Source organism: Salvelinus namaycush, chromosome 12, assembly GCF_016432855.1.
Source record: "Salvelinus namaycush isolate Seneca chromosome 12, SaNama_1.0, whole genome shotgun sequence".
Lineage (NCBI taxonomy): Eukaryota > Metazoa > Chordata > Actinopteri > Salmoniformes > Salmonidae > Salvelinus > Salvelinus namaycush.
The window spans coordinates 27,236,657-27,262,188 of record NC_052318.1 but is presented as its reverse complement, the minus strand read 5'-3'; the positions used below and the strand labels follow the sequence as shown (position 1 = coordinate 27,262,188).

At 43.4% G+C, this 25,532-nt stretch overlaps 1 protein-coding gene across 1 annotated transcript in view; it reads right to left on the bottom strand.

The window, feature by feature from the left end:
- Positions 1-17,584: 17,584 nt before the first annotated feature.
- Positions 17,585-25,532, bottom strand: part of LOC120057057 (nuclear receptor corepressor 1-like) — a 113,271-nt gene continuing 105,323 nt past the window's right edge. Inside the window, exons 39-48 of the mRNA XM_039005438.1 lie at positions 24,624-25,093; positions 24,201-24,371; positions 23,033-23,181; positions 22,303-22,541; positions 21,973-22,119; positions 21,448-21,590; positions 21,141-21,194; positions 20,716-20,904; positions 20,313-20,489; positions 17,585-20,110 (exon numbers count right to left, since the gene is read on the bottom strand). Coding sequence (XP_038861366.1) covers positions 19,932-20,110; positions 20,313-20,489; positions 20,716-20,904; positions 21,141-21,194; positions 21,448-21,590; positions 21,973-22,119; positions 22,303-22,541; positions 23,033-23,181; positions 24,201-24,371; positions 24,624-25,093 — 1,918 coding nt within the window. The 3' untranslated portion in view covers positions 17,585-19,931. The remainder of the gene's footprint in view (positions 20,111-20,312; positions 20,490-20,715; positions 20,905-21,140; positions 21,195-21,447; positions 21,591-21,972; positions 22,120-22,302; positions 22,542-23,032; positions 23,182-24,200; positions 24,372-24,623; positions 25,094-25,532) is intronic.

Here is a 25,532-nt window from a genome sequence, read left to right as displayed (position 1 = left end):
TATTTGCATTTGGTGTCCTGAGGTTTCTTATGACCTATTTTAACATAATAAACTCAAAAAAAGAAACTTCCTTTCACTGTCAACTGCGTTTATTTTCAGCAAACTTAACCTGTGTAAATATTTGCATGAACATAACAAGATTCAACAACTGAGACATAAACTGAACAAGTTCCACAGACATGTGACTAACAGAAATGGAATAATGTGTCCCTGAACAAAGGGGGGGTCAAAATCAAAAGTAACAGTCAGTATCTGGTGTGGCCACCAGCTGCATTAAGTACTGCAGTGCATCTCCTCCTCATGGACTGCACGATATTTGCCAGTTCTTGCTGTGAGATGTTACCCCACTCTTCCACCAAGGCACCTGCAAGTTCCCGTACATTTCTGGGGGGAACGGCCCTAGCCCTCACCCTCCGATCCAACAGGTCCCAGACGTACTCAATGGGATTGAGATCCGGGCTCTTCGCTGGCCATAGCAGAACACTGATATTCCTGTCTTGCAGGAAATCACACACAGAACGAGCAGCATGGCTGGTGGCATTGTCATGCTGGAGGGTCATGTCAGGATGAGCCTGCAGGAAGGGTACCACATGAGGGAGGAGGATGTCTTCCCTGTAACGCACAGCGTTGAGATTGCCTGCAATGACAACAAGCTCAGTCCGATGATGCTGTGACACACCGCCCCAGACCATGGCGAACCCTCCAAATCAATCCCGCTCCAGAGTACAGGCCTCGGTGTAACGCTCATTCCTTCGACGATAAACGCAAATCTGACCATCACCGCTGGTGAGACAAAACCTCGACTCGTCAGTGAAGAACACTTTTTGCCAGTTCTGTCCAGCGATGGTGGGTTTGTGCCCATAGGCGACATTGTTGCCTGTGATGTCTGGTGAGGACCTGCCTTACAACAGGCCTACAAGCCCTCAGTCCAGCCTCTCTCAGCCTATTGCAGACAGTCTGAGCACTGATGGAGCGATTGTGCGTTCCTGGTGTAACCTGGGCAGTTGTTGTTGCCATCCTGTACCTGTCCCGCAGGTGTGATGTTCGGATGTACCGATCCTGTGCAGGTGCAGCTGTCCGTCCTGTCTCCCTGTAGCCCTGTCTTAGGTGTCTCACACTACGGACATTGCAATTTATTGCCCTGGCCACATCTGCAGTCCTCATGTCTCCTTGCAGCATGCCTAACGCACGTTCACACAGATGAGCAGGGACCCTGGGCATCTTTCTTTTGGGGTTTTTCAGAGTCAGTAGAAATCCTCTTTACTGTCCTAAGTTTTCATAACTGAGACCTTAATTGCCTACCGTCTGTAAGCTTTTAGTGTCTTAACAACCATTCCACAGGTGCATGTTCATTAATTGTTTATGGTTCATTGAACAAGCATGGGAAACAGTGTTGAAACCCTTTACAATGAAGATCTGTGAAGTTATTTGAATTTTTACAAATTATCTTTGAATGACAGGATCCTGAAAAGGGGACTTTTCTTTTTTTTCTGAGTTAAAATGTATTCATTTAGCAATATTTATACAATTTAAATAGAAATGGTCAGAATGACCATCATGGCCTTTATAGTTATGGCAGAATTTCTCAAGCTCGGTCCTCGGGACCCCAAGAGGTGCACGTTTTGGTTTTAGCCCTAGAATTATACAGCTGATTGAAATAATCAACTAATCATCAAACGTTGATCATTTGAATCAGCTGTGTAGTGTTAGTGCAAAACCCAAAAAGTGCACCCCTTGGGGTCCCGAGGACCGAGTTTGGGAAACGCTGAGTTATGGAATTCCGGTGCTCTGAGTGTTAAAACACTTCTTCAATATCATTTATTGTAGCAAAACCTAAGAAATGGTTGTGTTATGGTCATAAATATGGATTCCCCTTGTTAAGAAACAGTGTAGTCTTGGCTTAGTTACAGTAGACATGTCAATCTCACTCACCAAAACAGGGCTGGTGTTGCTACACATATCAGGTCTAATCCTTACAAAGAGAAGGCAACTGCAGAGAGCTAAACATATATGTTTAATTGTTCCTAATATTCCAAATATTAGCCAGTACCCAATGCTGTGGCCAAATGGTCACCTAAAGTTATGGATGAGCCAATGTGGAAACAAAGAGTAGCAACCTATGAGCAGGGATAGGCCAGCTTATTCATTAGTTTCACAGCAGACATAAAAATAAATCAAAGACCAGAGCAACAAGTCCCCGAGTGGCTCCTCTACCTATCCCAGAGCTACAAAGTAGCATTAGGCTAAGCTCCTCAGACTGAGTAAGGTAGGTGTTTTTGCAAGCTTCTTCTCAGAAGTGACGTCCAAGTGGCTGTGTCATGGTTCCAGACACTAAATCCAGGGTCTGAAGTTTCTGACCTCATAAAAGCATTGAGCTGCTGGACAGAGTCAGACGTGTGGGTTGGTGAGATGACAGTGGCCAGACACCTACATGATGCTGCTGACAGATTTATGTATCTGACCTTGTAGGTGGGTCTTAAACATTTGGGATTTAAGACCCACCTACTGTCACACCCTGATCTGTTTCACCAGTCTTTGTGATTTTCTCCACCCCCCTCCAGGTGTTGCCCATCTTCCCCATTTTTTTATTTTTATTTTTTAAATGTTTATTTCACCTTTATTTAACCAGGTTGGCTAGTTGAGAACAAGTTCTCATTTACAACTGCGACCTGGCCAAGATAAAGCAAAGCAGTGCTACACAAACAACAACACAGAGTTACATGGAATAAACAAGAGTACAGTCAATAACACAATAGAAAAAAAGAAAGTCTATATACAGTGTGTGCAAATGGTGTGAGGAGGTAAGGCAATAAATAGGCCATAGTAGCAAGTAATTATAATTTAGCAAATTAACACTGGAGTGATAGATGTGCAGATGATGATGTGCAAGTAGAAATACTGGTGTGCAAAAGAGCAGAAAAGTAAATAAAAACAATATGGGGATGATAGATTGGATGGGCTATTTACAGATGGGCTATGTACAGCTGCAGCAATCGGTTAGCTGCTCAGATAGCTGATGTTTAAAGTTAGTGAGGGAAATATAAGTCTCCAGCTTCAGCGGTTTTTTCAATTTGTTCCAGCCATTGGCAGCAGAGAACTGAAAGGAACGGCAGCCAAAGGGGGTGTTGGCTTTGGGGATGACCAGTGAGATATACCTGCTGGAGCGCGTGCTATGTGTGGGTGTTGTTATCGTGACCAGTGAGCTGAGATTAAGGCGGAGCTTTACCTAGCAAAGGCGTATAGATGACCTGGAGCCAGTGGGTCTGGCGACGAATATTGGGCTTTGGTGACAAAACAGATGGCACCGTGATAGACTGCATCCAGTTTGCTGAGTAGAGTGTTGGAGGCTATTTTGTAAATGACATTGCCGAAGTTGAGGATCGGTAGGATAGTCAGTTCTACTAGGGTATGTTTGGCGGCATGAGTGAAGGAGGCTTTGTTGCGAAATAGAAAGCCGATTATAGATTTAATTTTAGATTGGATATGTTTAATATGAGTCTGGAAGGAGAGTTTACAGTCTAGCCAGACACCTAGGCATTTGTAGATGTCCACATATTCTATGTCCGAACCGTCCAGAGTAGTGATGCTAGTCGGGCTGTGGGTGCGGGCAGCGAACGGTTGAAAAGCATGCATTTCATTTTACTAGCGTTTAAGAGCAGTTGGAGGCCACGAAAATAGTGTTGTATGGCATTGAAGCTCGTTTGGAGGTTTGTTAACACAGTGTCCAAAGAAGGGCCAGATGTATACAGAATGGTGTCGTCTGCGTAGAGGTGGATCAGCGAATCACCCGCAGCAAGTGCGACATCGTTGATATATACAGAGAAAAGAGTCGGCCCGAGAATTGAACCCTGTGGTACCCCCATAAAGAATGCCAGAGGTACGGACAACAGGCCCTCCGATTTGACACACTGAACTCTGTCTGAGAAGTAGTTGGTGAACCAGGCGAGGCAGTCATTTGAGAAACCAAGGCTGTTGAGTCTGCCGATAAGAATACGGTGATTGACAAAGTCGAAAGCCTTGGCCAGGTCGATGAAGACGGCTGCACAGTACAATCTTTTATCGATGGTGGTTATGATATCGTTTAGTACCTTGAGCGTGGCTGAGGTGCACCAGTGACCAGCTCAGAAGCCGGATTGCACAGCGGAGAAGGTACGGTGGGATTCAAAAATGGTCAGTGATCTGTTTATTAACTTGGCTTTCGAAGACTTTAGAAAGGCAGGCCAGGATGGATATAGATCTATAACAGTTTGGGTCTAGAGTGTCACCCCCTTTTAAGAGGGGGATGACTGTGGCAGCTTTCCAATCTTTAGGGTTCCCATTATCCCCTGTGTATTTATACCTGTCGTTTCTGTTTGTCTGTTGCCAGTTCGTCTTGTTTGTTTGCGTCAACCAGCAGTTTGTGTCTCAGCTCCTGCATTTTCCCAGTCTCTCTTTTCTTGTCCTCCCGGTTTTGACCCTTGCCTGTCCTGACTCTGAGTCCGCCTGCCTGACCACTCTGCCTGTCCCTGAGCCTGCCTGCCTGACCACTCTGCCTGTCCCTGAGCCTGCATGCCGATCGGTACCTCTGCTCCCCTCTGGATTACCGACCTCTGCCTATCCTGAGCCTGCCGGCCGTCCTGTACCTTTGCTCTTACTCTGGATTATCGACCCATGCCTGCCTTGACCTGTCTTTGCCTGCCCCTGTTGCTACAATAAACATTGTTACTTCAACAGTCTGCATCTGGGTCTTACCTTGATACCTGATACTTACAAGGTCGGATACTTAATGATACAGTATGTCAACAAAACATTTTTTTGTTGCAGAAATTACAGCATAAAAAAAGTTGCTTTCCAAGAATTATGCCCTTTGAAAAGCTGCTTCAAAAGAGCATGTTGCTATTCCGCCAAAAACTTTTCCCTGGTTCTCTGTGCCCTGTCACAACCAATGGGTCACAACTGTCAACCAGTGCACAACCTCATATTCTCACGGAAAAGGTCACCTAAAGTTATGGATGAGCCAAACAAACAGTAGCAAGCTATGAGCAGGGGATAGGCCAGCTTATTCATTCGTTTCACAGCAGGCACAATAATTTACATTTAAGTCATTTAGCAGACGCTCTTATCCAGAGCGACTTACAAATTGGAAAGTTCATACATATTCATCCTGGTCCCCCCGTGGGAATTGAACCCTGGTCCCCCCGTGGGAAATGAACCCACAACCCTGGCGTTGCAAGCACCATGCTCTACCAACTGAGCCACACGGGACCACATAATAAAACAAAGACCAGAGCAACAAGTCCCAGAGCGGCTCGTCTCCCTAGCCCAGAGCTACAAAGTACATAGGAAAAGGGGGTTCAAGTATTAGGCTAAGCTCCTCTGACTGAGTTAGGTGCTATTGCAAGCTTCTCCTCAGAAGTGACGGCCAAGTAACTGTGTCATGGTTCCAGACACTAAAGTTTCTGACCTCATAAAAGCATTGAGCTGCTGGACAGAGTCAGACGTGTGGGTTGGTGAGATGACAGTGGCCAGACACCTACATGATGCTGACAGATTTACCCTAAATAATGCTCCTGGAATCTTTCTGGGAAATGTTTTCGTAAAAGATAGGGCAGAGTACCCCTGCTAACATCTGTCCACCCAACAGCCTACATAAGGTCCCCTAGCCTATTTTTCAATGATTTGGACAGAAATACTCACACTTGTCTCACAAATGTATTCTTGAGTTAATGTCTTCCATAAGTGGTGCTAAATAATGTGCAATCAATCAAACAGATTCATTCATCATGTGTCCTCAGGTACTGGGGTGAGGAGCATATTGTGTCCTTCACAAGCAGAAAGGTGATATTTGTAGTCATGATACAGAACAATCAGGTAATTATCTGGAACTCCATGGGTTACATCCTGGTTATGACCGTGGAACACAGAGAGTAGGGCAGGTTTTTAACAATGATTTACAATTATAGATAAAACTATAGACCACTACTACAAGATATCTTGGCAAGCATAACTAACTAAAATCTGTGTAACTGAACACTGGGAAATGAGAAGGGATAGCAGAAGAGAAGAAGAGGAGAAGGGAAAGCAGGAGTCGCATTTATCAACCTCTTGTTTATGTAAAACAAACTCATGAGGCAACATGGCTACTATCAGTTAGTATCCCACACTAGAACTATAGGAGCCTCTAGCCAGGGCTGACAATATCACGACAGGATATGACCCAGATGCAGACACGGGAGGCAGATAGTACAGTTCTCAGATTTATTAGAAACACGGGGCACAGGTCGAGGTTCGTGATCAGGTCAGAGTCAGGCAGGTACAGGACGGCAGACAGGCTCGGGGTCAGGGCAGGCAGAATGGTCAGAACCGGGAAAAACTAGGAAACACAACTAGAGCAACAGGAAGGCGGTAAGACCTGACATGACAATATGAACTGACAACAGACAAACAGATAACACAGGTATAAATACACAGGTTAATGGGAAGATGGGCAACACCTGGAGGGGGGTGGAGACAAGCACAAAGACAGGTGAAACAGATCAGGGTGTGACAGACAAGGTAATACAGACACTGGGCTGTAGGCTTCTGTCTGACTAGGGATTCTGCAGCAAGGCATTTTAAAGAGAGAACATAAAACACGCACTCTTTTTTAAAATAAAACAATATGCACTGTCAATAGCCCTGGTTTTCATTTGGAGGGTTGCCAAATGGATGAAAAATAGGAAGCAGGTACTGTGGCAATCCTCCACCACCATGAACAACACCATAACATTCAACGTTGTGCCACTTGTACAGTTGTCCCAGGTTGCATTGTTGTATTGCCCATTATAATGTAATTGACATGTTGATTAAAATCCCCTGGAGACCAAAGTTCAATTAAATTCAGAGAAGGACAAAGTATTTCCTCCTGGCTAAGAATTCAGGGGAGGAGAGAAACAAAAGGTCTTCCAATACTGAATCAGAGGAAACCTTGAATCTCAACTGCCCAAATATGGTGTACCCTCCCCCTCAGACCACAAAACAAGACACCCTAACCTAAATGAAGATCAGGTTATCCCAAACACAAACACCCACACATTTACGCACTTCCTCCCTCGGGATGTGTCCCAATACTTCTGAATGACCTCCTTTTCTCCATGGACAGAAAGGTCCAGGGGAGGGGTAGATTGAAAACAATAGCTAGGTGACATTTGCTCTCAAATCACATCCTCCCTAAAGATTAGTGGTCAAAAAGTAAAAGACAGGAGGAGAAAAAGTTATCTAAGAGAAATGACATAGCTAGCATTTCATGATTTTGGGGGTTTATGTTTTTAAAGAACAACAAAGCCACGGTAATGAGTTACTCCAAATATATTGGAAGAGAGCACAGCTCACTGATGCTGTACAGAATCTTTCCAGATCCTTGATATCCTTTGTCTTCACTTATGGACTGCCCTCTTCAATTCAAACCACAGGTTTTCAATGGGGTTCCACCAGTAGAAGCAAAATAGCCCCTTAACATCTGACCATAGATCCGCCTACAATGGCACTTGGATTGAACCGGTGCTTATGGTCATATGACACAAAAATAGAGGTCTTTGGCCAAGCACACCAGCGGTGTAGCGCAGATGGAGTATATCAAGGATCTGGAAAGATTCTGTATGGAGGAATGTTCAGAGATCCCTCCCAATGTGTTCTCCAACTCATAAAACATTTTAGAATGTGTCTTAAGTAATGAAAAAGTAATGAAAATAGGGGATTTTCAATAGGGGATTTTCATTTATACAGTCTTTTGGCTCATCTTTATCAAGGAATCAAATAATTTTGGACATGACTATATGTTGTAAATTGTGTGATTGGAAGACTTATCTTCTTGTTTCTTTTTAGGCTTTCCAACACTTTATCTGCATGGTAGGATTTGTGCTTTCTTTTCACTCACATATGTTTTAATCACATCATAAAAAATATTTACATTTCTTTTGAAATGTAGAACTGAATTTGTGCCCGGAACCACATCATATTATAACTTAATGATTTCAAATAAACATCACATCAATTGACCACAGAGGTCACCAAAACCTCGAGGGAAAGGGGATAAAACAATTTATCCTAAAGAAACAGAAACCACTGTCTGTATTTAGCCTCATTGTGTTTTTTTCTGTCCCATTATATAAAAGCAGTCGAAGGCATTTACAGGAAACTTAAGTCACAATGAACACAACTGAACTACACTGACTGGACTGGGCAGGCCCTGCTATCAGCCAAGACAACATGACCTACAGGGAGTCTGGGACTGGTACTGTAGGGAACGGTTATGGATTAGGTGGTTTTCCATGAGAATAAACACAGCAATATATGTTAAGAACTTTTTTGAAAGAGCACAGTTTGAAAGATATGGCAAATAGAACCGGATGGACATCATAAATATATGGGAGAGGTTGAGGGTAAAGGAAGGACAAGAATTAAAAACAAACAAAATAAATCTATTGTAAAATAGACTGTGTCCATAAAATGTACATAAAATGTATATTACTGTGTCCAGTAATGTATATTATACATATATTACAGTATGTATAAGCTGGAAATACAGGCCTAAGCGTTGTTGTTCACTAGTTTGCTCCAACTGGGGGAGGGGTGGAAGGGTTGGAGGGTAATGAAGGAAATATATATATATAAAAAAAGATATGTGTATGTATGTATGTATGCAACTGTATCGGTATAAAATAATATAATTTCCCCTTTTTCTGCATACAATATAGCTGTGTTTGTATTATTTATTTTATACAGTCTTTTATGTTAGTCTTTATCAAGGGTGCTAATCATTTTGGAGCTGACTGTAAGTCCACGGTAACCGTCGGGATATCTCGGTATACCGGTCACCAGTATTAAACCCTAGTACAAAGTGGGTAGCAGATGTTCACCTGATATGCTGTCCGTCCACTGGAGGATGAGACACAGGTGACAGAGCGCTGGTCCACCAGGTACAGGGCCTGCAGGGCACAGGAGCCAAACACAAACCTTATCCTGGGAGAGAGACAGGGACAGGGGACAGGCAAGGAGAGGGACCCATATTAAGGCTAGCTCTTTTAATGGAGAAAATACTAAACCAGGCAAATTACCCTTCAGGATTAACAAAACACAGGACAGGATGTGACCCAGCCACAGCTATGGCCACAGCACCCACTACATCAGGAAATGCCTCACCAACCAGCCAACCAATAAGGGAGGGTATGTCTGTTTAGGTGACAGTGACGGCATCTCCATCTCACTGTGGCCACAAAAGGCCATTCACTCGCCCACCAGTTTCCCCAATAAAACACACTCACTCAGTTTCAGTAACGTGAGACAGTTTCTAGAAGGATCACCCCTACAAAAAGCTATGACTATTGTGTTGTGGTGTATTTTGATTGTCGTGGAGTGTTCTAAACTATTTTTAGTGACCTTAAATGTGACGTGTGTAGAATTGGCAAAAAATATGTCTGGAATGGTAAATGTGATTATTGGTAAACAAGGTGTGTCCATGATGAGAAAGGGTCTGGTGCAACACCATGAGAAGAATCCCAGGTTAAATAGAGGTGAAAGGTACAGTAACACTCAATGAGCAGATCATCAGCAACTGCAATGAAAACACACAAAAACAGTGATGGAGTTAGAATAATTTCTCTATCTGGTTTTAAATAAGCTATAGGCCTAAAATAGGATCTTATTTTTTTTTTTTAAATGTAACCTTTATTTAACTAAGCAAGTCAGGTAAAAACAAATTCTTATTTACAATGATGGCCTACCCCAGGCCAATTGTGTGCCGCCCTAAGCGATACCCAATCACGGCCGGATGTAATGCAGCCTGGATCCGAACCAGGTACTGCAGTGACCCCTCTTGCACTGAGATGCAGTGCCTTAGACCACTGCGCCACTCAGGTGCCCTCATTACTAGATAATTCCTCAGACAGTATAATGAAAAGTGAATTCGCAATTTGCTTTTATATCCTTAATTATCATGAAGACAGTAAGAGAGGAGTAGGCTGACAGCTTCTGGAGAAAGTAAGGGCTTGACCTCAATGAAGAGGAGTGTAGCTACTGACATCATGAAGGGCATAGAATAGCCTAGGCCTACTATCTCTCCCTAGCCCACATCATGCAATGCCTTTTGCAGTCCTCCTTCTGGTGCAATAGCACATCTATTTTTAAATCTCAGGAAGCCTGCTATAGGGTATACTATATTCACAGGAAAGATTCAGGTTATAAATCAGCACTTGGTCATCTTTTCTTGAAATATGTTTTCAAGGATGTTCAACATTTGGTTTGGACTGGAGGAGTTCATTTTGATCTCTTTGATCCAGAGGCCATTATTCAAAGTCTGGTCTATGATACAAACATAGTCTACTGGTGATGACTGAACCAGGCTGAGTGATAATCTGAGGGGGCGAGAGAGGAAATCTCAGTGGTGCAAAGTAAAGAGAGAAATTACAAAAAAACGGTTAGAATTAAATTCATGTCCAAAATGTTGAAGGGAGAATATGGCTGGCTGATACAATTAATGGAACAGTCTTCAGTCCAATGAGAGTTGTCTTCAGACAAACATCTGTGTTGTCTCAACAGATGTGATAAAAACAGGAAACTCAGACAAAATGGTCAGTCATAACAAAGCCATAACAACAGTGCCATCTGCTGGCTAGCACACCCGACTAGAGATGTGTTTGCATGACATTCACAGATGAGATAACTAGTGTTTTTTTTTCAAGCTATAATTCACTTAGAGTTTTCTCTTCTGTCTTCTGTATGTCTTTGAAGATTTGTTCGGCCACCGCAGGTAAAAATAAAGGCATCTCAGAACCTGTAAATGTGCCAGAGAAAAATGTATGGGCAAAGCGCAACATTAAAGCACGAGATTCAAAATGTATGATAAAAAATTAATCAGAGGTCTACCTGTAATCCATTAGAAGCTTGCAATATTTATAGTGCATACTGGGATTGGGATATATGTTGGTCAAAGTACTAAGTTGTTTACATTATGTTTAGCCAATAGTAAAATAATAATAGCTACAGTAATTTGTATCCCTCATTTACTCAAGTGTTTCCTTTATTTTGGCAGTTACCTGTAATTCATTCAGTGCCTATAGAAAGTCTACAGCCCCTTGGATATCTTCACATTTTATTGTGTAACAAAGTGGGATTAAAATGGATTTAATTATCATTTTTTGTCAACGATCTACACAAAACACTCTTTAAAAAATCTATAATTTTTGAAGATGAATAGAAATAAACAACACTAAAATACCTTGATTAGATATGGATTCACATGTTAGAAACACCTTTGGCAGTGATTACAGCTATGAGTCTTCTTGGGTAAGTCTCATAAGAGCTTTGCAAACCTGTATTGTGCAATATTTGCCCATTATTCTTTTCATGGCTAGACAGCAATTTTTATGTCTTGCTATAGATTTTCATGTGGACTTAAATCAAAACTGTTATTTGACCACTAAGGAACATTTACTGTCTTCTTGGTAAGCAACTCCAGTGTAGATTTGGCTTTGTGTTGTAGGTTATTGTACTGCTAAAAGGTACATTCCTCTCCCAGTGTCTGATGTAAAGCAGACTGAAGCAGGTTTTCCTTTAGGATTTTGCCTGTGCTTAGCTCCATCCCGTCTTTTTTCATCCTGAAAAACTCCTCAGTCTTTGCCCATGTCAACCATACCCATACCATGATGCAGCCACCACCATGCTTGAAAATAGGGAGGCAGTTACTCAGCGATGTGTTGTGTTGGATTTGCCCAAAATTAAGTCTCTGCATTGAGGCCAAAAAAGTATATTCCTTTGCAGTGTTTTTTTTTCTTGCAGTATACTTTAGTGCCTTACAGTACATATGCATGTTTTGGAATATTTTAATTCTTAATATTTGTATTCTTCTTTTCACTCTGTCATTTAGGTCATTATTGTGGAGTCACTACAAAGGACGACTGCATCCTAGATGTGTCTGGGTGGTTTAATACATGATCCACAGCATAATTATTAACTTGAACACGCTTAAAGAGACAGTATATTCAGTGTCTGTTTTATTGTTGTTACCCATCTACCAATCACTGCCCTTCTTTGAGGCTTCTGAAAAGCTCTCTGGTCTTTGTAGTTGAATCTGTGCTTGAAATTCAACACTTGACTGAGAGACCTTACAGATCTATGTTTGGGGGACAGAGGACGGGGTAGTCATTCAAAAATTATGTCAACCCCTATTATGTATTTATGCAATGACTACAGTTTAGTTATGTAATTTGTATTAATTGGTCAAAATTCATATATAAAAAAAATAACTTCAATATTATAGAGTATTTTGTGTAAATCAATGAAAAAAAAGTACAATTAAATCATTTTCAATCCTCCCCAAGTTTCTAACAATTGAGAAAGTGGGTGTTTAAAATATAAACTCTGTAGGCCTACAAGAAATAAGAGACAGGAAGTTCTCCATGTCAGCCATTTTCCCCACTTTTCTTCAATCGGATAATCTACATCAGCCATACTCAACAGGTAGACCGTAGTCCGGATCCGGACACAGAACGAGGTCAAATAAGGATCGCGAGTCCCAACTTCATTGTTTTTATTTTTAAGAACTCAGTCAGGCTTTTAATTTAATTCTGTTGAGAGTTGTAATAGTAGAATGCACAAGGTGCAATTTTGACATGTGGTAGTGCAAGGGCAGTTTTCCTCTAGTTATCACATTCACTGACAGGTCTTAGAGAGCTATTTATAACCTGACAAAAATGTCCAGTTGACCAACTAGCCCATGTTTGCTAGGTAAATTAGGCTAACCAGCTATCTAAAGGTCCCTGGCCGGATTACGTGACCAGGGACCTCGACACCCATTGATTTTGTTGAGTCACTCAGGTATCATATGAACACATATAAGACATGCCAAAATGAGTAGAATTACAGGAAATTAGCTTTAAAAATGTACAAATGTATCTCCGCCCCATGGCAAAATGTGTTGAGTTGCAGGAAATTAGCTTACAAACTGCAACATTTTCTTTCTGCCAACAAGAGGTTTGTGAAGAGTTTGGGGTCACATGGGTCGCGAGGTGAGGGTTTGTTACTACAAGATAAATTACATCTGGACCTTTTGCCACCTAGGAAATGTGTGTGGCCTTCCCAAATAGTAGTTGAGTACCCCTGATCTACATCCATCCTTGACACTGAGGCCTGCATACGTTAGTAAAACATTTCCTAAATAACACATCTTGCCATATGGAGAATTACAGTGGGGCAAAAAAGTATTTAGTCAGCCACCAATCCAGAAAATCACATTGTAGGATTTTTTATGAATTTATTAAAATAGTATATGAGAACTATCCTACTTTAAAAAACAGCATAGACCAGCCTACATTTTCAAGCTGGTCCATGCTGGTTTATGCTGATCCATGCTCTTCTATGCTGGTCTGACCAGCATGGTCTAGCTAGCTGGTTAAGTTGGCTGACCAGCTGGTCAAGCTGGTGACCAGCTCATGCTTGTACGCTGGTGACCAGCTAATACTAGTAGGGTATGCTGGTGACCAAGCTGGTCTATACTGGTCTATGCTGGTCCTACATAGTCTAGCTCCCTCAAACTCAACCTCAAAGCCAGTTCCACTTCGTTTTTTCATTGTTCCACTCGAATCAGGGACTTAGACCTGGGACACCAGGTGGGTGCAATTAATTTTCGAAAACCAGTAGGCTCCGGATCTTGTTGTTTAAGAGTTGAATACCCCTGGTCTAGCTGGTCAAGCTAGCAAAACCACAGCCATCATTATCACATTTCCCAGCATGCTCTATTGCAGTGAGATTTGTATATATTTGCAATATATCTTTTGTTTGTTGTGTTTTGCATTGATTGATTAATAAATGTTATGCATAAAGATAAATAACATACATGTTTCTAAACTAATGGAATCTGTTAGTTAGATTTATTGCACCCGTTACTGAAATGGTTGTTCCGGTTTAAATGGTTTGTTAGTCTCATTTATATATTTGTCTTTCTAACCTTGACAGTCATTCTGAATGCAGATTTAGGGTAAATAAAAAATATCACTTTGCAAGCTGGCATAATGTGACTTGTAGGTCTGATATGGCCACTGTATATTAGGGAAAAACTTAGCTGAGGATCGCTCAACTCAGTAGAGGACAGGGCCACTGCATACAGGGCTATTGCAGACAACCCTGAAGCGACGACTGAGGACAGAAACAAGTACAGGAAGTCCCTCTACGATCTCCGCAGTCATCTAACGAGTTAAAGGACAATATAGGAATAAGGTGGACTGATACTACACAGGTTCCAACGAATGTGGCAGGGGCTACAATCCATTATGGATTACAAGCGAAGACCTAGTCCTGATCTGCCCAATGCATTTTATGCACGCTTCCACAATAACAACATTGTACCATGCGTGAGGGCCCCCACTGACCCAGAGGACTGGGTGATCTCTCTTTCCCAGGCCGAAGTGAGTAAGGTCTTTAATCAGGTCAAAACTAGCAGCAGGGCTGCACGGTATTCCAGGGCGCGCTCTCAGAGCATGTGCAGATCAGGTGGCAGGCATATTCATGGTAATTTTCAACTGTAATTTTCAGTCTGTAATCCCCACGTCTTAAAATGGCTACCATCATTCCTATTGGAATGAACTCTAAAGCTTCATGCCACAATTACTACCACCCTGTAGCACTCACATCTGTAATCATGAAGTGCTTTGAAAGGCTGGTATGGAACACATCAACTCCATCATCCCAGACACCCTAGGCCTAGACCCACTCCAATTTGCATATTGCCCCAACAGATCCATAGACAACGCAATCGTAATCGCACTCCACACTGCCCTCACCCACTTAGATAAGAGGAATACCTATGTGAGAATGCTACAGCTCAACACCATTGTTCCCTCCAAGCTCGTCACCAAATTTAGGACTCAGGGACAGCTGCATCATTGAGAGCATCTTGACTGGCTGCATCACTGATTGGTATGGCAACAACACCTCCCTCAATTGCATGGTGCTACAGAGGGTGGTGCAGACAGCCCAGTACATATCTGGGGCTGAGCTCCCTGCCATCCAGGACCTCTATATCAGGCAGTTTGAAAGGAAGTTCGGGGAATCGTTAGACTTCAGCCATCCAAGCCATAGACTGTTCTCTCTGCTTCCGCACGGCAAGCGGTACCGGTGAATCAAGTCTGACACCAACAGGCTCCTGAACAGCTTCTATCCCCAAGCCATCAGACTACTAAATAGCTAACAGAATGGCTACACGGACTATCTGAGGTGACCCTTGTATTTTTGTACTGTTTCTATGCACACTCAAATAACTCTACACACACACACTGACACTCCAACACACACATAACATGCACACACATTTATACTGACTCTACACACGCGCACGCACACACACTCACATACAATCATAATTTACGCTGCTGCTACTCTATCATATATCCTGACACCTAATCACCTTACCCCTACACATATCTAAAAGAGTAGGCTGGTGGGAGGAGCTATAGGAGGATGGGCTCGTTGTAATAGCTAGAATGGAGTCCTTGGAATGGTACCAAACACATCAAACATGGAAACGTTTTTGACTCCGTTCTAAGATTCCATTCCAGCCATTACAATGAGCCCGTCCTCCTATAGCTCCTCTTAACAAGCTCTGATATCTATCGCTATCACCCTGCAAAATATGGTATTGGAACTGGTTCTGTATATAGCTTCTTACTTTCTCGTGTTATTTCTTATTTCTCGTGTGGTTTTGTTCTACCTTATGTTATTTTTTAGCTCTACATTGATATCGATTACTGCATTGTTGGGTTTGGAGCTTGCAAGAAAGGCATTTCATTGTACTTGTGCACGTGACATTTAAACCTGAAACTTTAGTTGAGCGTTCCTCAGCTACATTTATAGTTGAACAAGCAAGGCATATTGTTTTGTTTTCACACGGTTGACTGGCCTGCCCTGCTGATCCTGAGAAATATGTGTGGGGGTCCCGTGTGGTTGTTGATAGATCATTGAGCTTGCAACGCCAGGTTTGTGGGTTCAAAGGCCAGTACGAAAAAGTATGAAAATGTATGCACTCTGAATAAGTGTCTGCTAAATTACTAAAATGTCAATGTAAAATATGTTCAGGAGAGTGATAGTTCTCTCTAGCTGCTTTATTTATATTTCTTTGAGCATGTTTAGGTTGTATTTATCCCATACAATTACTGGGATGAATTTGACTCCAATGGAAAGATGGTATGATATGTTTAATGTAAGATGAAATTGGTGTTTCTATAAACGTAGACTGTTGAGTGTAGTGCTTTATACCAAGCTGCAATCCTATACCTGGGCAATTACATTAGTTCCTGAAATGACATGTTCTGACTTGAAAACCACCGGACTGCTTTAAGCGATACATTTCCTATTTTTCAGGAACTTGGACAGGATGAGGGAAGGAGCTGTTGAGATCTCAGGTCTCTGCGGCGTGTCATTGCAGAAGGATGGACGAGGGTGCCTGCCCCCATCCAGGATCCTCATGATGGACTTAAGAGGGGCCAGCCATCTGGCTTAAAAAGCCTGAGTCTGTCATGGGCAGAGGGGTGTGAGGTATTCAGGTGAGACTGCCCAAATAAGGAGGCACTTAGCACACATTGACTATGTTTCTTTACAACCCCAAATGGATGCTAACTGACTGTCTTGGCTTATACAACAAATAGGCTATCAGCTTATATTACACAGTTTTCGTTCTGTATTTTTGTCTATAGACAAGGTAGAGTCCTCGTCTAACTTTAACTGTTCCCTATGTTTCTATGGCTGGGAAGGTTCAGGATGTATTTCCTGCTATTTTCCCTGGGCCAGCCACTGGTCATGGTCCACCAGGACCCTTCCCACCTCCTGCTGTGGTCCTGTAGAGACCGGGCAGCGTAGGACATATGGTGAGAGACCAGATCCGTCAAACAACGATGAGAAACAGCATAGACTAGAACTTTTACATCAATCATTCATGTCTGTTCTCTAAAAAAAATTCAGGCGTACCTCATGGCAGAGATCCCACATTCCAAACCAAAGATTGCATTTCTGGTCCAAGTGTAGCAAAGGGATCAGGGCATCTGCGACCTTGCTCTCTCTTCGCCACACCAAAACAACTTGCACTCGCAGAGTTACCACCACTCTGTAGCTTTTGCCCTAATCTACCATCTGTTAGTCTTCAGCAGGAATGTGAAAAGGCTGTTCCATTGAGGGTTCTTCGGCATACCAAAAACATTTTAGCAATGAAAGTTGAATTTTTTGTTAGTCATTTCACTATACTGTAAGGAGTCATTATAATGATATTTTTTAATTTAACCCTAACTGACTTGCCTAGTTAAATAAATTCTTATTTACAATGACAGCCTACCCCAGCCAAACCCAGACGATGCTGGGTCAATTGTGCGCCGCCTTATGGGACTGCCATATGTGATGCGGCCTGGATTCAAACCAGGGACTGCAGTGACACCTCTTGCACTGAGATGCTGCGGCACTTATAGATGAGTCTTGCCTTGTATTGGATGGAGCCGTTAGTCTCTTGGCCTAGCCCTAGACTAAGTGATGGAGGTCTCAGAACGTGTAAGCCAATGACCAATCAGAGAAGGAAATAAAGATGCAAACGTTTGAGGTGGAGAACTGATCCACTTTATTGATTGGTGTGAACTCTTGTAATAGACTACTAAGAGACATTGTGCGACACAAACATTGCATTTCAACATCATGGGATACACGAGTTTAAGTCTCAAATTTTAAACAGACAAAAAAAAATAGCACTGGATGTTTGACAGATTGGATGTCACCCAAATGGCACCCTATTCCCTATATGGTGCACAGGCTCTTGTCAAAAGTAGTACACTATATAGGGAATAGGTTGCCATTTTGGACTCAGACATCGAGCTGAAAAGATGCACTAATTATTTGTCTTCATTTCGATTTTCTTTAAGATTCAAGTTTTGTAAACTTTTTGTCATTGCCGTTGTAAACACTTGACATCCCATCAAAAATAGGATGTTGAATAACTGATGTTGAAAATTATAGCAAAAATCTGAGCTCTAGGACTTAAAACAAATCAAAATGTTTTTTGTAAAAAAAAAAAATCTAGTTTAGAGCAGATTGGGATTGTTATTTAGGCAAAGCAAAAGCTGAGAGAACCAAAACACGTGGTATGCTTTCACATATCCGGACATAAAGGACTTGCAATGGAACATTACTGTCATTATCAATGTTGACCTAGTCACAATTCAAAATTTAAAGAAGCTACATGTCTGTTGACAAAAAACGGCTGATATTAATCTAGAATATTGAGAGGCCATGGATTTGAATATTCACCATGACAGCAAAAAAGCAACTCTTCCTTAACATCTTGACTGTACCCTAAACAAAAGTAAAACTGCAATGCATGTCACACTACAAAACCATGTACCAGCTACAAGAGAAGACAGGAACTCGGTCATAAACATCCAGGTTTCCATGAGTGATGGGCAAAGTCAAAGCACATCTCAGTACAATCCTCTGCAGGAGCGTGAATAAGTTATACAACAGGTAGAAAGTATGCTTTTGTTGTCAAAGGTTACAAAGCAAAAAGTGCAACAATGGTGCAGACCATTTATGTTTGGTTAGTTGTCTTTTTTTGTCTAAAACACTAGACAAATCACACATCGGTTTTCTGTCTGGACAGTATACAACAAAAAAAAAGGGGGGGGGGGGGGACTAAGGATACAAAACAAAAACATTAAAAAACACCAACTTATAGCTCTGAGAAAATGTGTTTAAAGCTGCCTTATTTTTCTCCAGCCACAAGGCATGGGTGAACCTCTAGAAAAGGTTCCTGATGTACTTTAGTTACCACGACGACATGGGTTGCAGAGTACTGTAAGTAGAACATTCTGCACTTGTTGGAAACCCTAGAGGGATAGCTACGGGTCAGACTGTATGCCATACAATACACCCACCGTAGTGGTGGTCAGCTTAATCCAAAAACTATTGGCTCAATGACAGAGTTCAGATCATCATGGGGGCCCAGAAGTAGTCATGAGGAGAAGAAACAACATCAAGCTTATTAATTAGTCTTCTTTCACCTTTCTGCTTGCTCCTACACCAGTGTTCTCAACTTGTACCAAATACATTTGTTTTGTTTTTCTCAAGGGTGTGGTGACTGACTGACAAAAGCTTTCTTTAAGTTCTAGATCAGGGGGAATATTGTTACATCCATGCATCATCTTTCTCCACAGTGTTGCAAAGACAGGCATCAAATTACAAAGCCGCAATTGAAATGTTAACGTGTGTTTGTTTCATTCACTTATGTCCACAACAGGCTTTGGTGGTGCTTGGTGGTCAGGGCTTCTCCTACAGTTCTCTGTTCAAGTACAACCCACAGGTTCTGTCTCTCAGCTTCACTGTGGTGCTAGATAGGTGGGGGGTAAGAGATGGACAGGGAGAGACCGACTGATATTCAAGATTAAACCCCCCCCCCCATTAATTCAAAAACAAAGTGGATCCATTTAAAAGCATCACTGAAAGTTAAAAAAAAAAAAAAAAAAAAACACTGCAAAAGGTTACTCTATTTACATACAATGATGTTTCTTAAAGAAAAGTATTTCTTTACAGAAATTGACCACACACACACAAAAAAAAATCTCCATCTTTTTACATTACAAGTTCTTCATCACTCAGGCGTTCTCCGTCCTGGCAGGCTGTGTCTATCAAAGCTTCTGGACGTAAAGGGAGTCAGTCAGTCCATCCTGAAGATTCCAGCCCGTCAGAAGTCACTCGCTGCCTTTCTTCCTACTGGCAGCTAGAGGGCGCACTTGCACCAAAAGGGACACCGCCACACCCCCCTGTTCTCCCCACACTCGATCAGCACCAGTAAGTGAGGATAGTTTTGGGGGGTGGGCATGCAGGCCTGTACTGAGAGGCCTACCCTTCCTCTGGGGTGGGATGGGGGGCAGGTAGGATTCTCGTGGCAGGGATCAGTCATCACTGTCTGACAGGGTCTCATATTGCTCTGACAGTAGGGGCTCTCGCTCCCATACACGCTGCTGGGGCCCCAGAGGGCCTCCAGGTGGGGGCTGCTGGGCCTGTATGGAGGTGGGGGGTGTGCTGCTCAGCATGCGCATGGTCAAGGGGTTATAGGGGAACTGCATGGAGCCTGGAGAGTAAAGTGAGACAGGATAGTCATTAGAGGGATTCAGATTGTTCTTTGTGTCTTATGTCAGGCTGAAAATCTATTTTTGAGATACAAGAAAATAAAATCCAGATTTCTGAATACCTGTGTGGCTGTTAATGTGGAATGATGTACAGACAAATGGCCAGACAGTCAAGGTTTATATGGGGCTAAGGGCCTTAAGTACCTGTGGACGAGGGCCGGTCCTCCCAGGACCAGGCAGGGGGCTGCTGGTGGTAGTCTCCCTCTGAGTGGACGGAAGAGACTGACGAGGGCCGCTCCCCTCCTGCTGCTGCGTATGCCTGGCCTGGGTTGGGCGACTTTGACTTTCGGCTGTTGGCTTTGCTCTGCAGTTTCTGTTTGCCTGTTGGACAATCAGACAAATACAAGAGTGTTAGTTATAATGCAATAGAGTTAGCAAAAGCTTAGGACTAGTCTGGTGAGTTTGTTGTAAATATCAGAATTTCTAAGAATTTGATTCCCACGATGGGCCTATAGAGACAGTAATTTCCTTGTGTGTGCATGTGAATGTGTGTCTATTCCTATATAAATGTTTTAGTTGGCTGTATGTGTGCTTGTTTGCCACTGACCCATGCTAGGTGAAGGGTTGGCCTCCTGGCGGGCCTCGTTGCTAGGGGTGTTAGAGCTGGGCTGAGGCCCTCCCTGGTGCTCCTCTGGCCTTTCTTCCAGGTTCCCCATCAGGGCCTTGCGAATTATGTCCTCCAGGCCCAGGTTACTGGCCGGGTCGCTGAAAGAGTGGTTCCTGGGGTTCACGCTACCTGGAGGGCCAAACACACGATGGACGATTAGACAGGGAAGATATGGAGCAGCCAGCACGGTCGTGTTCTTTAGTGTATGCAAACAGAAAACATTTAGAAAAATGTTTGTTTAAATTTATTTTATTCCATTTTGGTGCTTACTGAACACTACCCACAAGTTGCTGGTTTAAATGATTCTAGTTTGTTTGAATGGTGATAGAATGGGATCCTATGGTGTTAGAAATATCTAAACGCACTTGAGCTGGTCACAGCAGGCAAGTTGAAGATCTCTGTGCCTGGTTGTGCATTTCCTGAAAGGAGAAATGATAGCACAGTAAACAAAATGTCTGAAACTAAAATGGGTTCATTGTTAGTCGTTTTACAGTATGCCTTCCTATTACAATGTTTCCCCTTGTGAAAATGAGAAATGAGTGCAATGCATCCCATTATATGTTAATATAATACTGTATAAGTTGAGTTCCATCAAATGTCACATTATTTCCATTTTGGAAAGCTTTCTTAAATGACGTTAGTACAAGGTAGATAAGAAGAGAGCACACTTACCAACATCAGAATCACTGACACCAGAGGAGTTCAACTTACGAATGATCTCCTGCTTCTTGGATTTCACCATAGGGGAGGTGTTCTCCAGCCTGGTGAAGAAGGAGGGCAGGTAGCTGACACTGCCAGGGGAGCGAGAGTCACCCCTGTAACCAGAGAAAGGCCACCACAGGGGTTAAGAGTCAGGCAGCAGATGGCTGAGTAGGCTAGCGTGCAACTGGCACCTCTCCCCAGTTTCCACTCCGTTGGCATGCCAAATGGGTCACAGCTGCCCACAAGACACATTCCGCCCATGGGCACTGAATCCATGTGTCCTTGTGCCAGGGGACGGTATCCAGGATCCACACACACACACACACACACACACACACAAATGCATGTAGACATACAAAAAAAAAAATCTGTCATGCTTTTTAGTTTGTCACTTAAACCTCAAAGACACCAAAACATACAAATATGCCTAGTTATAACATTGAAAGACAATGGGAGTACGCCCACTTCTTATGAAGATATGCCAGTCCTACACACCTCATCTCAGGCTGGTCAGCCTCTCGCCTCTGTGATTGCTGCTGCTCTCTGGCCTCTTGTTGTTTATCCTGGTAGCTCTGGGGAGGGGAGATGGGCTCATAGCTCTCTATCGCCCCCCTGCCACCCCGATCAGGGGATTTACCAGGTCTGGGGGAGGCACAGAGGAAAAGATCAAAAAGTGAGAATCTGATGGAGTGGTCAGAGGTGTACCAGTTTTTGTTTTTGTTTTTCGTTGCAAAACATTTTGCTATGGTGTACCCTAATGACCATGTCCCAGGCTGGCTTGGTGAAGAGGCTGTGTTGGGCTACCGGCAGGTCCTGTTACTGTACCTGGCTCTGGGCTTGTCAGGGGCATTATCGGGAGACACTCTGCTGGGTGTGGGTCTCTGGTGGTGTGATGGGGCCTGAGCCTGGTTTTCTGGGCTGTAGCGGCTGGGGCCCTTGGCACGACCCCCGGGGCCCAAGATAGACACGGGCAGCTGGGCACTCTGGAATGTGGTGGTGGCAGAGATGGTAGTGGAGGACTGAGGAGGGTCCTGGTTCCTGGCAAAGTCCTGGGTGATGATATGCTATAAAGGAGAAAGAGGAGAGGACAAGGGGAGAGACAGATCAGGGAGATGTTAGTACTTGGAGGCACACATACATTTTCAGTCACTACTCTTAAAAGTATTTCTCTTAAGCTGTCTAATAGAGGCTGTTGTCAGAGTTGTTGAGATCATCATTTGCAGTTCAGTCGATGGATCACTCAAGATATCATCACTCAACAAAAAGTGGTATAGGATGCATACTGTACATACATTTTTGGTAAAGTAATTTGTATTGGTTACACAGAATATGGATAGTTTGACTCAGGAACACAGTTAAAAAGGGTTATGAATGAGTCATTGGACTCTTCTTCAGTCAGTGGGTGCGTTCCAGGCTGACTACATTGCAGTTGCCTGATAGATCTGATTAGTTTTAACATATTAGATAACCACATAATATGATATATCAATCTGATGGCCGACTGCGCAGGCAATGACATGGCATGCAACTGTGGAAAGCTACCAGTGTGTCTTACCGAGATGTGGTCAGCCAGGGTCATGACCCGGTGGGTCTTGGGGACCTGTTGGGACTGGGAGTACCCTCCGTCAGCCTGGGAGGAGGGGGGCTGCTGGGACTCTGCTGACTGGCGGTAGCGGATCATGTCAAAGGGACGCATGCCAGCTGCTGAGAATATTCCACACACACACAACTGAGTTGCGGGAGGGGGAGATGAGGGGGAGTAGCACTGTATTGTATGCCAGCACCAACTGATATACATTTGCCTCCAGCGGACAGAAATAGCTTGTGTAGCGGTCTGGTGACCAGACGGGGGCTAGTGGGGAATGGAATGGTGTCGTCTGCTATATCTGTTGTACTCAGATGACTCGGGTGAAGAGTCATTCGGGTTGTAGTATGTTTACACCATATCATCACTATAAGATACTGTATGCCTCTGCAGTAACCTGAATTCAATACAGCTTGTAGAGTTGGTTAAATTTTGTATTGAAGTCAGCTCAGTACAGAGATTGTACTGTACTCATGTAGGACATGGTAGGTAACTTAAACCTTGGAAAAGGAAAACAGTACTTGAGAAAGAGTGATTTGAGAGCGTCAAGAGAATACTTCAAGTCTCCATATGGCATCTATAGAGCTTTACCGGTCAGTAAGGGCCAGTTTCCCAGACACATTAAGCCCTTGACTGAAATGCACTTTCAATAGATATTCACTATTGAGCAAGCTTTTTTTTAGTCCAGGTGCAGGCTTAATCTGTGTCAGTGAAACCAGCACTGAGAACATATATTCATGTATTTTTCACAGTATATAGTGCCATCATGTACATACTACCTAAATTGGCTTGACCAACCAGTGCTCCCGCACACTGGCTAACCGGGCTATCTGCATTGTGTCCCACCACCCGCCAACCCCTCTTACGCTTCTGCTACTCTCTGTTCATCATATATGCATAGTCACTTTAACGATACCTACGTGTACATACTACCTCAATAAGCCTGACTAACAGATGTCTGTATATAGCCATGCTACTCTTTTTTCAAATGTCTTTTTACTGTTTTATTTCTTCACTTACCTACACACACACCTTTTTTTCGCACCATTGGTTAGAGCCTGTAAGTAAGCATTTCACTGTAAGGTCTACACCTGTTGTATTCGGCGCATGTGACAAATAAACTTTGATTTGATCTCACCTTGTGCTGCTGCCTGTGCGGCCCGGTCCCTGTCGGCTCGGTCCCTGTCGGCCCTCTCCCTGTCGGCCCGGTCCCTGTCGTCCTGCTGCTGCTGGGACTGGGCTGGAGAGTTGGCTGGGCTGATCACATCGATGGCCCCTCCACTGGGGATCTCATACCGACTGGACGACACTGCAGGGCCAGGCACAGACACACACACTTATAAAACAACCCTCTCACTAACATATGAGATATTATAATTTGTATTTATTTTTTGTTATTTGCTATGTTGTTAAGTCTTACATGTTGGGAATTAAAACGCAAACCAAATCTATATCCAGGTTTCTAACCACCACAGCAGTGTTCCGTACTGCCTTCCATCCCATCTGTCCCATTGTGTCTACGTTCTATACTGTTCTATGTCGTTCTATGTGGAAGACTCACAGCTGCTGGAGGAGTCGGAGCTCTGGGAGCCTCTCTCCCGGGAGTCCTTATCCGAGGCGATCTGGCTTGTAATGATTACGTCAATGAAGTTGGCGGCCGTGATGGTGGTCTTTCCTCTGGTCCTCAGCTCTTCCTCGATGCGTGACTTGCTGGGAGGACCCTTGTCCTTACTCCCCTGGGGACCACTGGGCCCCTCAGCATATCCTGGGTGGAGTTTCCCCCCTGGCAGAGACATTGGGCCGTAGGGAGACTGCATGGAGTGTCTGTCTGCCTCCTGCTGCTGCTCGTGCTGCCGCCTGGCCACCGCGGATGATGATAAAGACATGTCGTCGTCTCGGTCGTGCTTGGAGGAGTCCTTGCCCTTGTTGACGTCCATTTGAGGGGCGGAGGCGGCAGCGTCCACCAGGGCAGCCAGGGCGTCGGCTGCAGTGCTGTAACGGGCTCCTGCCTGGGCTGCTGCCGCTGCCGGCCTGGAGGGGGCAGAGAGAGGTAGAGGGTTATGCCTCGATCACACCAACAGCGTCATCATGCAAAATGGTATGCAGCATCATCTGGATATGTATGCAACACAAGTTAAACATTCACCTTCTGTCAAGCTGTCTACGCATAGTTTCATGCATACGTTCGATAAATCCAAAGTATGCACCACACAGAACACACTGCCTCTGCAACGCTGCATGGCAAACACAGCGTTCCATTGGAAATTAATGCACTTCTGGTGTACCAAAATGCAATGACGCTATCGGTGATGGAGGCGTTAACATTGTATTGGTATTATATATATATATATATATATATATATATATATATATATATATATATATATATATATATATATATATACACATACATATATACACATACATACATACACACACTGAACAAAAATATAAACGCAACAATTTACTG